This window comes from Populus euphratica, unplaced genomic scaffold (genome assembly GCF_000495115.2).
Source record: "Populus euphratica unplaced genomic scaffold, PopEup_1.0 scaffold2.1, whole genome shotgun sequence".
In the NCBI taxonomy this organism is placed as follows: domain Eukaryota; kingdom Viridiplantae; phylum Streptophyta; class Magnoliopsida; order Malpighiales; family Salicaceae; genus Populus; species Populus euphratica.
In genome coordinates, this window is record NW_011499846.1 from 3,556,792 (window position 1) to 3,570,029 (window position 13,238).

The window sequence follows — 13,238 nt, forward strand, 5'->3', positions numbered from 1 at the left end:
TTATTGGATTTTTTTATAAAATTAGTTTGTGACTTGAAAAAGATAAATAAAAACACATCGTGTGATTGTTGAAAGAATAGTTGTCAATGTAGAGAATAGAAAGAATAAAAGCACACATATAACATGATTTAGCATTTAAAGTACATAAATCCTAAATAAAAACCTACAATTGTTTATTTTTCAAGAATAATATATTTTTCAAAAACAATACTAATATTAATTTTGAATTAGATTATTATTGTACCAGATCAAGGTAAAGCCATATTTGATCAATTTAATGAACGAATCGATGAACTCGGATCATAATTAAAATTACATATCAAAGTTATTAAATTGCTTTAGAGATTTCGATCCAGTGACCGAACTAGAGTCAAGCTTTCAATTATATGCACCCCACCCTACACTGTTATGTAAACCTATGGTGCGTGTTTGTTTAGCTCTGGGAGAAGTAACCATTCTCAAGCGGTTCGATATGGCGCGTGTTCGTTAAGCTGTCGGCTAATATTATACGTGGGAGTTAAAGTAAAGTGAGTCCTATAATTTAAGTTTAATATCGTATTATAAGTTTAATCCATTGTAATTATTTACATTGCTATGAATTCCACGGCTTTAACAAACATAATGAGTCATTAACAAATGAGATAATCTCAATTTAATTTGGATAATACAAACAAGTCTGCCTTACACAAATATTATAATCTCATCTAAGTACGAAAATAACAACAAAACTTATGTGATTGTGAACGCACGCGCATGTATAATTAGGTGCTATTTTCAAGTAAATTTCATATATTAAAAATAATCTCACGTCCTTGATCGAATTCAATGGTTAAAAGCACACTAAAACTAAAAAAATTATTGTTAAATTCTAGTGATTAAGTAGGGATATGTGTTTATTTTTAACCATCAAGTAAATCCTACACTCGACATAGACAATGTATTCTTGACTGAACCAAAAGGACGAGTTCAGCTGTGGTTTGAAAGCTTTTGTTTGTCTTAGGTGTTTTATCTGGCCAACTACATTAATGGGCTAGGCTTGGGGTTGGGTCATTAAGCCGACCCAAACCGAATAAGTTTCTAAACCAAGTGGATTTTTAGTATATGTATATTCTGTTATTAAGTTGGTATTTTGTCTTAATATTCGGAATAATTGTAGTGTCCTTTCACCATTATTTTATCATTTTATTTAATTCAAAGTTACGTTTTGTGTATATTTTTACAGGTTTGCAGTCTTACATACCTTATGATATTTCAAATGACTGATACTATATATTAAAATATATGTGTGTATGTGATAAGAAAAAACTTAACATGTACACATAAATTGTTGCATCGTGATTTTATAGTGAAAACCAATTTATATTACACTAATTTAATGACTCACATGTCCCTTACCTACCATTATGGATAGCTTCTATTCATCAATATTTCACTTATATCTCATGGTTTAAAATTCCTTAAATTTACCTTTATTATTTTTCAATTGTTTCAATCCCCCTTTATTACTACATAGCTAACGAAAAGGTGGCCTTTTCCTAGAAAATGATGGAAGTGGAATATTAATGAATTAAAGTGAGGTTTTATTATTTTGCTCTTTGATTCATGGAATTCCCTCTCCTTATCATTTCTCAACAAAGTAAAGCCCGGCATCTCTTGGCTTTTTTGTTTTTTTTTTGGAACATACAATTAACAAGTGCCAGTCATAGGATTGACATAAACAAGTAGTTTCGATCGTTACTTTGTAATGGAATCTATCTTCTCTAACTTGTCATATTTGAAAATCTCGAACTTCTGCTACCACCAGCTTCCTTTTGATATAGAAAGTCGCCAATATTAATGTAAACAATGTTGTTTGTAAAAGACCAATATTGCTATTATCTCGAGGAGAACAAATACCATGGTTTTCATCTCGTTAGCTACTGTAATATTGTAACGAAGCTTGGCCTGGAAATGGGGGCTTCTGCATGTGAAGGTCTGATCCTCCACCACCTGCAGACGAACATTTTATGGTTTATTCTGAATTATCTTCATGACTCTGTATTATGAAGTCTATTCTAACTACAAAAAAGTCTCCTTTTTGAGACCTCAGTGTTTCTACCTGGAAACAAGCAGTGTTTTTCCAACTTTTCGGATGTCTTGGAAATGGACTGCAACTCATACTGTTGTAAAATAAAGTAAAAAGGGCGCCGAACCAATTTGACCGACCATTTCTAAAGGCTTCCGACCTTATAATTTCTTATTATAAAGTGGACTAAATTTCTTAATAGAGAGTTGTAAAAAGACCGAGTTGATACAATTTGTCTGAAAAATTAAATAAACAATAATTATTACGTAACCTTTTAGCGTTGAATTGATTTTCTTCTAAATACCAAGGGCAAAGGACATACTTGCCCTCCATCTGCAACGTGAATCTCATCCTAATTACCATTTATATATATCAAATATTACCTAATTAGCCCCGAAGGGAAAATTAAAAGATTTATGGAAAAAAGGGTGTCATTTTATGGTAATAATTGTCTCTATTAAGATTTTTAAAATTAAAATTAAAGGCAAGATTTTTAATTAAGGAGAGCGCTAATCGTTTATGGCAAATGGATAGGGGATGCAATTGGATATTGTTTTTTTAAGGGATCATAACGAAAATTGAGTGATAGTTGAGGAATAAATGTGTTCTTTGTCCACAAAACTATCCCCAAACTATACATAAATTCATTAATTATAAACCAGATACCCTCTCTCCATTTTTATTGCTCTTATGCATCGTGTTATTCACTTGCTAGCCACTACTGCTTGCAATCTCTTTTTATTCCCATATATGAATCAATATTAATCTGATTCTCCCTAATCAACAACAAATCGTGAACTAAGATTTTCAGTCTCAAGTAATGCTTTTCTTTCACTTAAATATTAATTAGAAACACATGGCATATTTTAGCATCAAATACTTTTTTTCAAAGTAGTTTTGCACCTTATCAACATCTCTTTTTCACAACCCACTTATAGAATGTACAATTCCAACTAGACCATAAAGTAAAAGGTGCCGTGTCAGTGCAAGAGTTTGATCTAATATTGTTGTTACATGCATGCATGTTCTTAGAGATGAAACCTAGCTAAAGATTGGAAAAGAAGAAGAGGGAACTACGACGAAGACGATCTAAAGATTGGAAAAGAAGAAGAAGAGGGAACTACGACGAAGACGACGAAGACGAGGGTAGATAGTGGATGAGGGGGCAGGGCCACATGATGTTAGGATCGAGAGCAGATTGAGGCAAGGTATCTCCAATACTCCAATCAAGAAACGAACCAAGAATTAATCATTCAGTAGAATTTCTTTTTAGGTTTGCAGTTTGCACGATAGGGGAAACATTCATGGCAAACCAGGCCCGCTTGTGTGCCACTTGTCCACAAAAAGGGAAAAAAAATCAATACCCAAGATTAGTGAATATCAATGTTATTAAGTCCAATACTTGGACACTGACTAGTTGAAGCTACTAGATCATTTAATTAGATGGCTACCGATGAGAATATAAAGTCCTTGTATGTATATTTTGCAACAAGTTAAATAGTAACAAAAAAGGGTAAAATGATGAGCTATTAACTTTAATAGATAGAGATATCAAGTTCAATCCCTGTAATTAAGCTATCATTTTTTTCTTTTTTTTTTAATCGTATCAATGTTTTACCTACTAGCTCAACCAATTGAATCCCATTATGCGTCTCTTGCATGTCCGGTCTTTGGCTTCAACCTGAACTGATTATCTGGCCAAGTCATAAGCTTTTTGGTCGTGACCAGCTGTTCGGCCGGTCCGACTTGAAACACTGGTCAATATAGTCAAAAAGATGGAGTTCCGAAATTGATTGAGGAGTATCCTGTGAGAGGTTACATATTGCTATAGAAAGAGCTGACATTAATTAACACTTGGCAGACATAAAGCATCAAATCATGCATTCAGCCAAAGAAATGAAAGACAAATCATTCAGTTCTCAGACTCTGCTTCTTCCCGAAGAATGTGTCAACATCATCTGTCTCCGGGGCAAAGCTCCAATATTACAGTATATACAATGAGGGAGCTGTACTATCAAGAGGAGGATTATACATTGATAAAAGCTAAGGAGATGAGAGTTGTAAGGAAATGAATTAGAACAGATATATCCATTAAAGATAGTGTGCATACTATTTTAAATGGAATGATCTCAAGTATAGGAACATAATTAGTCACAGTGTTTTCAAGATTTGAAGCTATAATATAGAACACCTAAAGTAGCATCGAACTTGAAGGTCTAGTTGACGAGTAATAAAACAATCCATACGAGCCAAACAAGTGTATCGGGTTTTGTAAATTAAAATTATCTGATTAAGTGGTGTATATATTATATGATTGGTTTTGTTAAAATAAAACAGATCCAGAAAATAATTTCTAAAATTTATTAAAAGAAAAAAACCGTCACTGCAATCCCCTGTTCTATTGCAGCTCTAACTTAGTGATAGCGAAATCCACAAAAACTATCAAACTAACCTTGTCTATATAAAGCCAGTTTTTCAGAAATAAAAACCACTTGTAAGCTCAAGCACTTCAAACCCTTCCAGCACACATACCACAGAGAGAAATATGGCAATCTTTTCCAAGTCACTAACCAAAACCGACATTGAGAAAAGGTTGTCTTTTCCAACCAAGTGTCTCAGGTCCTTGCCATGCTTTGGGAGAGGCCATGCAGTGGATTTTCACGTAATGGATGAGTGTGGGCAAGTCTGGACTTTCCGCTGCACCATTCGCAAGAAGAACGATCCGAAACCTGTTATCTCTAGGGATTGGAGCAAATTTGTTTCCAGCAAACATCTCGATGTCGGTGATAAAATCACTTTCTCTAAGCTTGAAAATAAAGTTGGCTGTGCTTTTTACAAGATTGAAGTGAAGAAGCCGGTCAAGCTATTCGGGGTAAATGTGGGTTATTAATTCCATTACCGGTCATCTGTCTAAATTAAATATAAACCTTTGTTCGAGAATCCTTTCTGGTTTTACACCCACCTATATGTGTGTAAGTGTGTGTGTGGATAAAGTTTGCTGTAAATTATGGAAGTCTATAATCTTAAGCTATTTTCCATCATCTTGGATCTTCTTTAATCATTTTTTTTTTCATTTAGTTGTTCGTGCATGGAAATATGTCTGTTTATACACGGCTCCGTATCATTATGATCTGATTGGTTTGTATTTTTGCTTTTAGAACGATAATTTGCTGTTGTCTTGGACATTAGAAATACCTTTAACCCAACATTCAAGTTACCTTTTATTGTTTAGTCAATGAAAATCCTTCGTTTTATAATATAATCTTTCGTTTATAAAGAAACATACTTTTTCTTAACAAAGATGAATGGTTGTATTTCAGTCAATTTGAAAAATAATAAATGTTGTTCAAAGTGGATGACTGAAACAATTACCATGTACGTATTAGGCAGTAAGAATTTCTACTTCCTTAGACAGCAAGAAATTATTATTCTTGCTTTTCTATTTGTACAGGGTAGGCCTTCGTTGGGGTGCTGTTTTTCTATTTATTTATTTATGATTTTACGATGCTTATACTACAATAAGAGGACTAATATTTGATCTAAGGTTGCATGGTGTCAATAAACCTTTCCTATTCCATTAATAATATCTTTATGCTTAATTAATATCTTTTCCAAATATATATATATATATATATATATATATATATATATCTCCTCATTTTAAGGGAACTAAAGTTTGATCCAACGATGGAAAAAGCAGTGCCTTTTTTATTTTCCTTCTGAGTTGTTCATGTATAGGTCCAGATCTTCATTGTAAAATAAGAGTTTCTTACTGCATAGATCTATAAATTACTTTTTATATTTTATTTGGTTTTCTTATAACCCAGCCAATGTGGAATATAGTATCGCATACAGAAGAAACTCATACTGAAATATCGCTAAGTTAGGAGCCAGAGCCTTTTATGAATTCTTATATAGTGTATAATTAATAAAATTTTGAATTTAATTGTAATAATTCATCATACTAGATGAATCCTAATATTTTCATAAATAATTATTTATTATTTATATCAAATCTATATAAAATATTGATGATAATTAACATGTATTAATTAATTATATAAACTAAATAAATTTGTACATATTGGTTTAACTTAAATTTATTCAATCTATTTTAATAATACTATTAATTTATTATTAATTTTTTATATAAATTCAAATTTCTATATATTTACAGAAAATTTCAACTCAACAATAAAATCGATAAAATATAAAATTAACCTATTAAATAAGTTATTATCTATTTCATCACAAAACACCTAAGTCACAAATCCAAAATAAATTTCATTAATTTATAAATAAATACAACTTTACAAAATATCAAACAAACCCTAACATGTATAAATCATATATTCATACAATAAATTTATATGTAAAAATATTATAAAACAAATAAACACTCAAACAAAATACATATGCTATAAAAATATACAATAAAAATTTAAAATTTAAAATTGAGTTCAAATTTAAAAAAAAAAATTTTGCTTACTTAAAGCGAAAAATCCTCAATAAAATTTAATTCAAGACATAAATGCTAATAAATTAAGTAATGGGGCTATGGATTTATAGTGAAAGGTTAATTTATAATAAAAATTAGAGAGGGGTGTGTTGTTTATTGCAAAAAAAAAAAAAAATTAAAGAAAGAAGAACAAATAAGGGAGGGAAAAGATGGGTCACTCATTAAGTTATAATTAACTATTATATATGAATTTAAATGACGGATTTAAATCTATCAACAATTCTATTTGTAAATATGATATGTCATTGTATTTTTTGAATTTTTTTATAATAAAAATATTCAATTGTAAGATTTATAGTAATTACTGATAGAGAAATTTCATTACTGATATATATTGAGTAAATATTTTTATTAATATTTATTAGTGGTTGTAAGATTTATAGTAATTACTGATAGAGAAATTTCATTACTGTTTCTGTTTGTAATAGTGTAATAAACCGGAAAAAAAAAGATGTTGAAGTTCTGAATTAATCTGTCTGCTTTTTCAATCCAACATCGTTAACCAAATTAGGGTTTGGGGTAAATGTTGTATCAGTAGAGATATTCTGATTAGAGTCACTCAAGGAGTTAGAAATAGGAGTAGACATCATTGTTAGGGCAAAAAAGGTTGACAGAGGGATGGATTGACAAAGAGCATGAGAAATCTAGATCACATGATAAATTAGTATTTACTATTTACCTCTTTTTTAATTTAAAAAAATGGATTCAAGGCCTTTTAAATATAGAAAAAAAATATCTTATCACCAGTTGAGCTAAATGTTCATTAGTTATTTACTATTTACCTCATGGTAATTAGCAATGCAATGAATTTATTTATTGAATAACCAGGTGGCTTTTCATGGGAACGGTTTTTTCAGACAACTACTTGTAATTATTTACTATCCCCTTCCACTTACAATCATGACAAATTAATATTTATTATTTACCTTCTAGAAATTAGGAATGCGAAGGTGTCAACCCTCCTAATTAATATCCACTTCAAACTTGTACGTGTCAGATCTTCCCATAACAATTTTTTATTGCTTCTATTTTATTATACTATTAAAATTAAAATTAAAATGATAAAATAATTTAATTAACACAAAAATAAATACAAACATAAAAAAATTAGAATTCTTCTTAATTGATTTGTTTTAAAGTACTTGCTTTAATTTAAATACAAAAAACTTATATAGGTTAACATAAAAATATTATTTCACCCTTAATAAATAAAACAAAATAATTATACTATTTTACCATAAGATAGGATTTTAATTGAAATTCTATTAATATGGTGGAGTAAAATGCTCCTGAAGCTAGTGCACAACACGATAAATGAAATTAAGTCTTTAAATTTAAAACTTAGCAATAAAAATAATATTATGAAAAATGAGATTTAATGTAGTGACATAAATAATTTTGAATTCCTTAAGTTTAAAGTGTAATATTAACTCACTAGTCTATCAGTTTTTTGTACCAGAAACTATTTAATCTTCTTTCTTACTATCTCCCCATTTTTAAGCTCGTGCTCTCTATTTTTTCGTTTATATAATTTTTAATGCATTTCAAAATATAATTCTGATATTGTATTTTATTTGATACTCGTAATTTTATTTTGAAACTTTACTAAAAGAATATACCATATTGTTAAACATTTAAAAATGAAAATTAAATTTCATTTTTAGTTAAATCAGCGGGGTATTTCCGTAATTTAAAAAAAAAAGACGAACATTTTTTACTCGCTCTCGAAATTTCAAGGATACGAACGTCAACGAAGCAGAGAGGGAAAGAAAGGAGCGGGAACAGCCAGCAGGCTACACTTCCCTCGCTTTACTTGCTTCTAGTTTTCATTCAGAGCTTGCTTCTGGTAAATACTTTCCAAGCACCATAGTTTTCTTCTAGTCACTCGCTACTTCACATGCTTCTCTGATCTTTCTGTTTCTTTTCCTATCTTTCTTGCACACACCAAGTGTTTGTCGTTATTCGTACGTGAATGGTGTAGCGCTTTTTACCACTGTAATCTATTTCTTGAATCAATACTGGTAATTGGGTTTTGTATATAATGAATTTTTCGAGATATTTCATAATGGGAATGGGGTTTCAGTTTGATGTTTATGTTGTAATATCACTAGAAGCATAGCCTCTTGAAGTATACGTGTTCCTTTGTGGTTTTGTTTTCTTTAAGTGGAATATGTAATCTTTTTCATCATTGGGTTGCTGGAAATGTTCTCTTGAAGTATACGAGTTCCTTTGTGGTTTTGTTTTCTTTAAGTGGAATATGTAATCTTTTTCATCATTGGGTTGCTGGAAATGTTCTAGTTCTTGCATCCATGTCACTTTTTTGCGGGGATTCCGTTGCTGTTCCGCTTTCTTTTTGTTTTGTTTTAATATTCCTTTAGTGTGATATGGTTTCATTTTGCTTTGTTTGTGCTCGAAAAGATTTAGAAATTTCAGATGGTGAAGCTCTTGAAACTTTGAAGGTAGCATCATCACCTGGTAGTCTGATGGATGGATTGGATGGAAGCGATGCTATTTTACAACAAGAACAACAACAACAAAGCCTCAATCCCAAAGACTGGATTGCAGTTGGTAGTTTATTTTGATTTTAGTCTTGTGTCGTGTCCAACTTCTCCTAGGGTTGTTGTTAGTCCTAATACAGCCAAAAAAGATTTGTAATGCTGTGACAACGATTAGATGGTGATATACTTGGCTACAAAACGATTCTGCCGATTGATATTTTTGTACGCTAGACACTAGACTAGACACTTTGCAATTCATCTCGCAAGTGTGACCACGTGACTTTTCATGCACTACAGAAATGGTTTGCGGCGGTTGAAAGTTGCTTACCTTTGCTAAAGGCACATATCTGCTCATTTTAAATTTAATTATAAACTTCTATTTTAATATTTGGTTACTTAGAACTTAATGGAATGAAATGATCGCAGTTTTCTCTGTCTTTTGTGTTGTGTTATGTTATGTTATGTTATAGTTTAACATATAAACTTTGACCCCTGAACAATATATGTAAAATGTATCAGCTTCAGTTCAGTAAGTGCGGGATAATGGTTATTGGATCCCCTCTGCCTGTTTTCGTATTTTCTATGTGATTTAATTGAATGCAATCAGCTCACCACTTGCATCTTTTTGTGACTACAGATCCACAAAATGCCTGGGATCTGCTTCATGAAGAGAGGTCTTTGATGACACGCCTTACCACATCTTGTGCGGATTTGGATGACATCCTAGGTGGAGGAATAAGTTGCAAACAAGTTACAGAAATCGGTCTGTCATCATTTCCTCTTTTCTAAGTTAATGAAACTATTAGTTTGTGAATATATAAATTCTTTGAGCAATAATAGTTCCTGGATTTCTTGTTATCAGGGTTTTTTTTTCTAATTATTTGTTGTTTCCCATTCTTTATAGGTGGAGTACCAGGCATTGGTAAAACACAGCTGGGGTATGCGATTTTATCCTTTTGTTCTGTATTCTTTTTCATCTGCATATGCTCACTGCACCTTTGTTGGAGAAGCATGGTTTATATTTGAATTCACAGGATCCAACTTGCTGTCAATGTTCAAATGCCATCTTATTGTGGTGGCCTAGGAGGAAAGGCAATTTATATAGGTAGTTCATGATGTTGGTTGTATGTTTTATTGCTTTCGGAGCAGACCTTTTGTTATCTTTATGCTATTAATTTGTTGAAATTATGCCATGCTTAGATACAGAAGGTAGTTTTATGGGAGAGCGTGCTCAAGAAATTGCTGAAGCATGCGCAGAGGACATTTCAGAATATAAAAGGTTCTTACACAAGGATTTGCAAGCCTGCCAAGGTGAAATCCAGGGCAAGGATGTCCTACAAAACATATACTTTTTCCGCATCTGCAGTTATACAGAACAAATTGCCCTGATAAATTACTTGGAAGAGTTCATTTCAGATCACAAAGATGTAAGTGATGAAGTTAGATACAAGAAGTGTCTCAATTTGTTCTTGTCTGGTTTTCTTTTTCCATGGGATGCTGTAGCATGCTTCTGAACAGTTTTCCATCGCTATGTGTACTCCTTCTTATAATTGCTAATAGAGACACTTCTCTTTGGTTTAATAATTGACAACTAAATTTCCAATTCTCTTACTGTTTTTCCTTGCATGAACTAAAAGCTATAGGGCCAACTTATCATTTAGTGCATTACAATTGTTACCCCTTGATTGATTATCCAATTTTTTACCAGGTTAAGATTGTTATCATTGATAGTGTTGCTTTCCACTTCCGTCAAGGTTTTGAAGACCTGGCCCTCAGGACCCGAATACTTGGTGAAATGGCATTAAAGCTTGTGAAGCTTGCAAAAATGTGCAATTTAGCGGTAACAAATATGTGTTCATTATATCATGGATTTCTTTCTGTCTCCTCTTCCCCTTTCAGAATCTCAGATATGATATGGATATGCAGACAACAGTTGACAGAGTTAAGAAAAGTTTTTGGAACTGTGTTGATATCAGTATATCTTGAGCATGGTTACCACTTATCTCATCAGTATGATGTTGCATGTTTCCTTTAGGAAAAGAATAATGATGCCATTTATGCAGTTGTCATGCGACAGGACTTTGTCTTAAATTTGGCTTGTTCTTTATTATCCTTTTGTCACTGATTCAGGACCTTTTTACTCTTCAAGGTGGTTTTATTGAATCAAGTGACAACTAGGTACATGGAAGGTTCCTTCCAATTATCATTTTCATTGGGTAAGCTCAATCTCTACTGGCTCCCGACTTACTAAAATTCGTTCTTTGCATGGTTGCTGAAGTTATTGGCATGTCGTTTTTTGTTTTTCTATTGCTTTTCTAGTCCATTTCCCGTGTCACTTGGATCTCTTAACTTTGTTGTTTCATGATCCTGTGTAGGTGATAGCTGGTCACGTTGTTGCACTAATCGGATCATTTTGTACTGGAACAGAAATGAACGATATGCATACATTGACAAGTCACCTTACCTTAGACCAGCAGCAGCACCATATTCTGTGACTGCTAGAGGGATCCGAAATTCTGCTCCACACTGTAAACGTAGTAAGCTGGTTTAAAAATTTCACAAGGACATTGTACAGGCTGCAGTTTCATTTTCTTTATCAATCATATTTTTTTTTTTAAGGAAATGAACCAGAGGTTGCATAGTTCTATCTATTAAATTGTAAATGAAACTGAGTTTGGAAGTAGAATTCAGACGTGGTGAATTATTGTAATCTTGATTCCCTAATTTGTTTCATTCCAGCATCATATCATGAAACAAAAGCGGTTCTTATCAACTTAAGTCTGATTTTGATCACTGATTGGACTCGTTTCATTGAACTGCAACCTGGCTGCTTTAATTGGAGTTGTTCATAAATATTTTTTATTTAAAAATATATTAAAATAACTGTTTTTATTAATATTTTTTATATCAGTATATTAAAACATAAAAAACACAAATATTTAAAAATTAGAGAAAACACCAAAAAAAACTAAAAATTAGCAAAACACTATATGCTTTTAATATTACTGTTTTCTGCAGATAAGATTCTTTCAGGCTAACATTACTTGTGTTTGTTATCAATTGAGATTTTTCAATTCCTTAATGTCAACATTTTTAATTTGATTTTCACAAATGGCACCGCCATGAACATCGACAAGAGGGTGGGATAGCTCATGTTGGAGACTTTTACTGGTATTTTGACGTGATTGAACCAGCAGGATGATTGACAATGTGGGCAGATTAATCTAGCAAGCTCCCTTTGTAATTCCTTGCTAATATAAATTGCTCACCAAATTAAAGATTATGTGGCTGTTAACATTTGATTGGGAATTATCTGTATGGTAAAAGTTTAGTTTTAAAATGTTTTTTTAGAAATATATTAAAATAATTTTTTTTTATTTTTAACATTAATATATCAAAATAATTTTAAAATATTAATTTTAAATAAAACAATTAAATTTTAAACCAACAGTACTTTGACCACACTACATGCCTTCATAATCCTCTGCAGTCTAGCAGTGTTGAAGTTCATCCTTCTTTATTTTTACATTTTAAAAGTATTTTTTAAAATAAATAATTTTTTTTATTTTTTAAATTAATATATTTTTTTATTTTTAAATAATTTTAATTTACTAGTATTAAAAATAATTTTTAAAAAATAAAAAATATTATTTTAAAATAAAAAATATTTTAAAAATAATCATAACTACGATTTCTACCGGCACATAAAGCTTATCGAAAGAAATATAGATGCATTTATCATTTTGAAATTTAAGTTGAACTCCAGGTGTTTGCACCTAGAAATAAGAGGAATATAATATATGATGTAGTTGGTGGGCATGCAATTAGAAAGTATAGTAAATTATAACAACCATTAACCAATGAGGTTATACCACATTGGTGAGCATGCGGATCTGCTTATATATTAATCAAGATGATGGGCTGGCTTATGTTGAACGACAGGATTCTCAAACCTAATTTTGAACAAAATCTCAACGCAAAGCAATTTACTTGCGATCATCCACCGATTGCCAACAACCCACTGCCTTGCCTATTGTTTTTGGTACACCTACCCCGGCCTTGGCCATTGTGGGATTTATTTGATTTTTTCTTCATTTTAATATCGGAAAAGTTGTACCCCCAATCGTGTAAAGCAAAACAACCTCCAGCAGTTTAT

The 13,238-nt window shown here is 31.4% G+C and overlaps 1 protein-coding gene across 3 annotated transcripts; it reads left to right on the forward strand.

The window, feature by feature from the left end:
- Window positions 1–8,264: 8,264 nt before the first annotated feature.
- On the forward strand, window positions 8,265–11,855 carry RAD51C (RAS associated with diabetes protein 51C). 3 transcript variants are annotated; one of them, XM_011035815.1, is made up of 9 exons: window positions 8,265–8,430; window positions 9,044–9,152; window positions 9,720–9,845; window positions 9,987–10,020; window positions 10,117–10,187; window positions 10,283–10,509; window positions 10,791–10,922; window positions 11,232–11,298; window positions 11,458–11,855. In XM_011035815.1, the coding sequence occupies exons 2-9, from the start codon at window positions 9,068–9,070 to the stop codon at window positions 11,631–11,633; spliced, it is 918 nt and encodes a 305-aa protein (XP_011034117.1). In that variant the 5' UTR covers window positions 8,265–8,430; window positions 9,044–9,067; the 3' UTR covers window positions 11,634–11,855. The 3 variants fall into 3 exon arrangements, with proteins under 3 accessions (XP_011034117.1, XP_011034110.1, XP_011034101.1); XM_011035808.1 differs by having other exon boundaries at window positions 8,274–8,430; window positions 9,003–9,152; XM_011035799.1 differs by having other exon boundaries at window positions 8,281–8,430; window positions 9,003–9,152; window positions 11,510–11,855.
- Window positions 11,856–13,238: the final 1,383 nt, after the last annotated feature.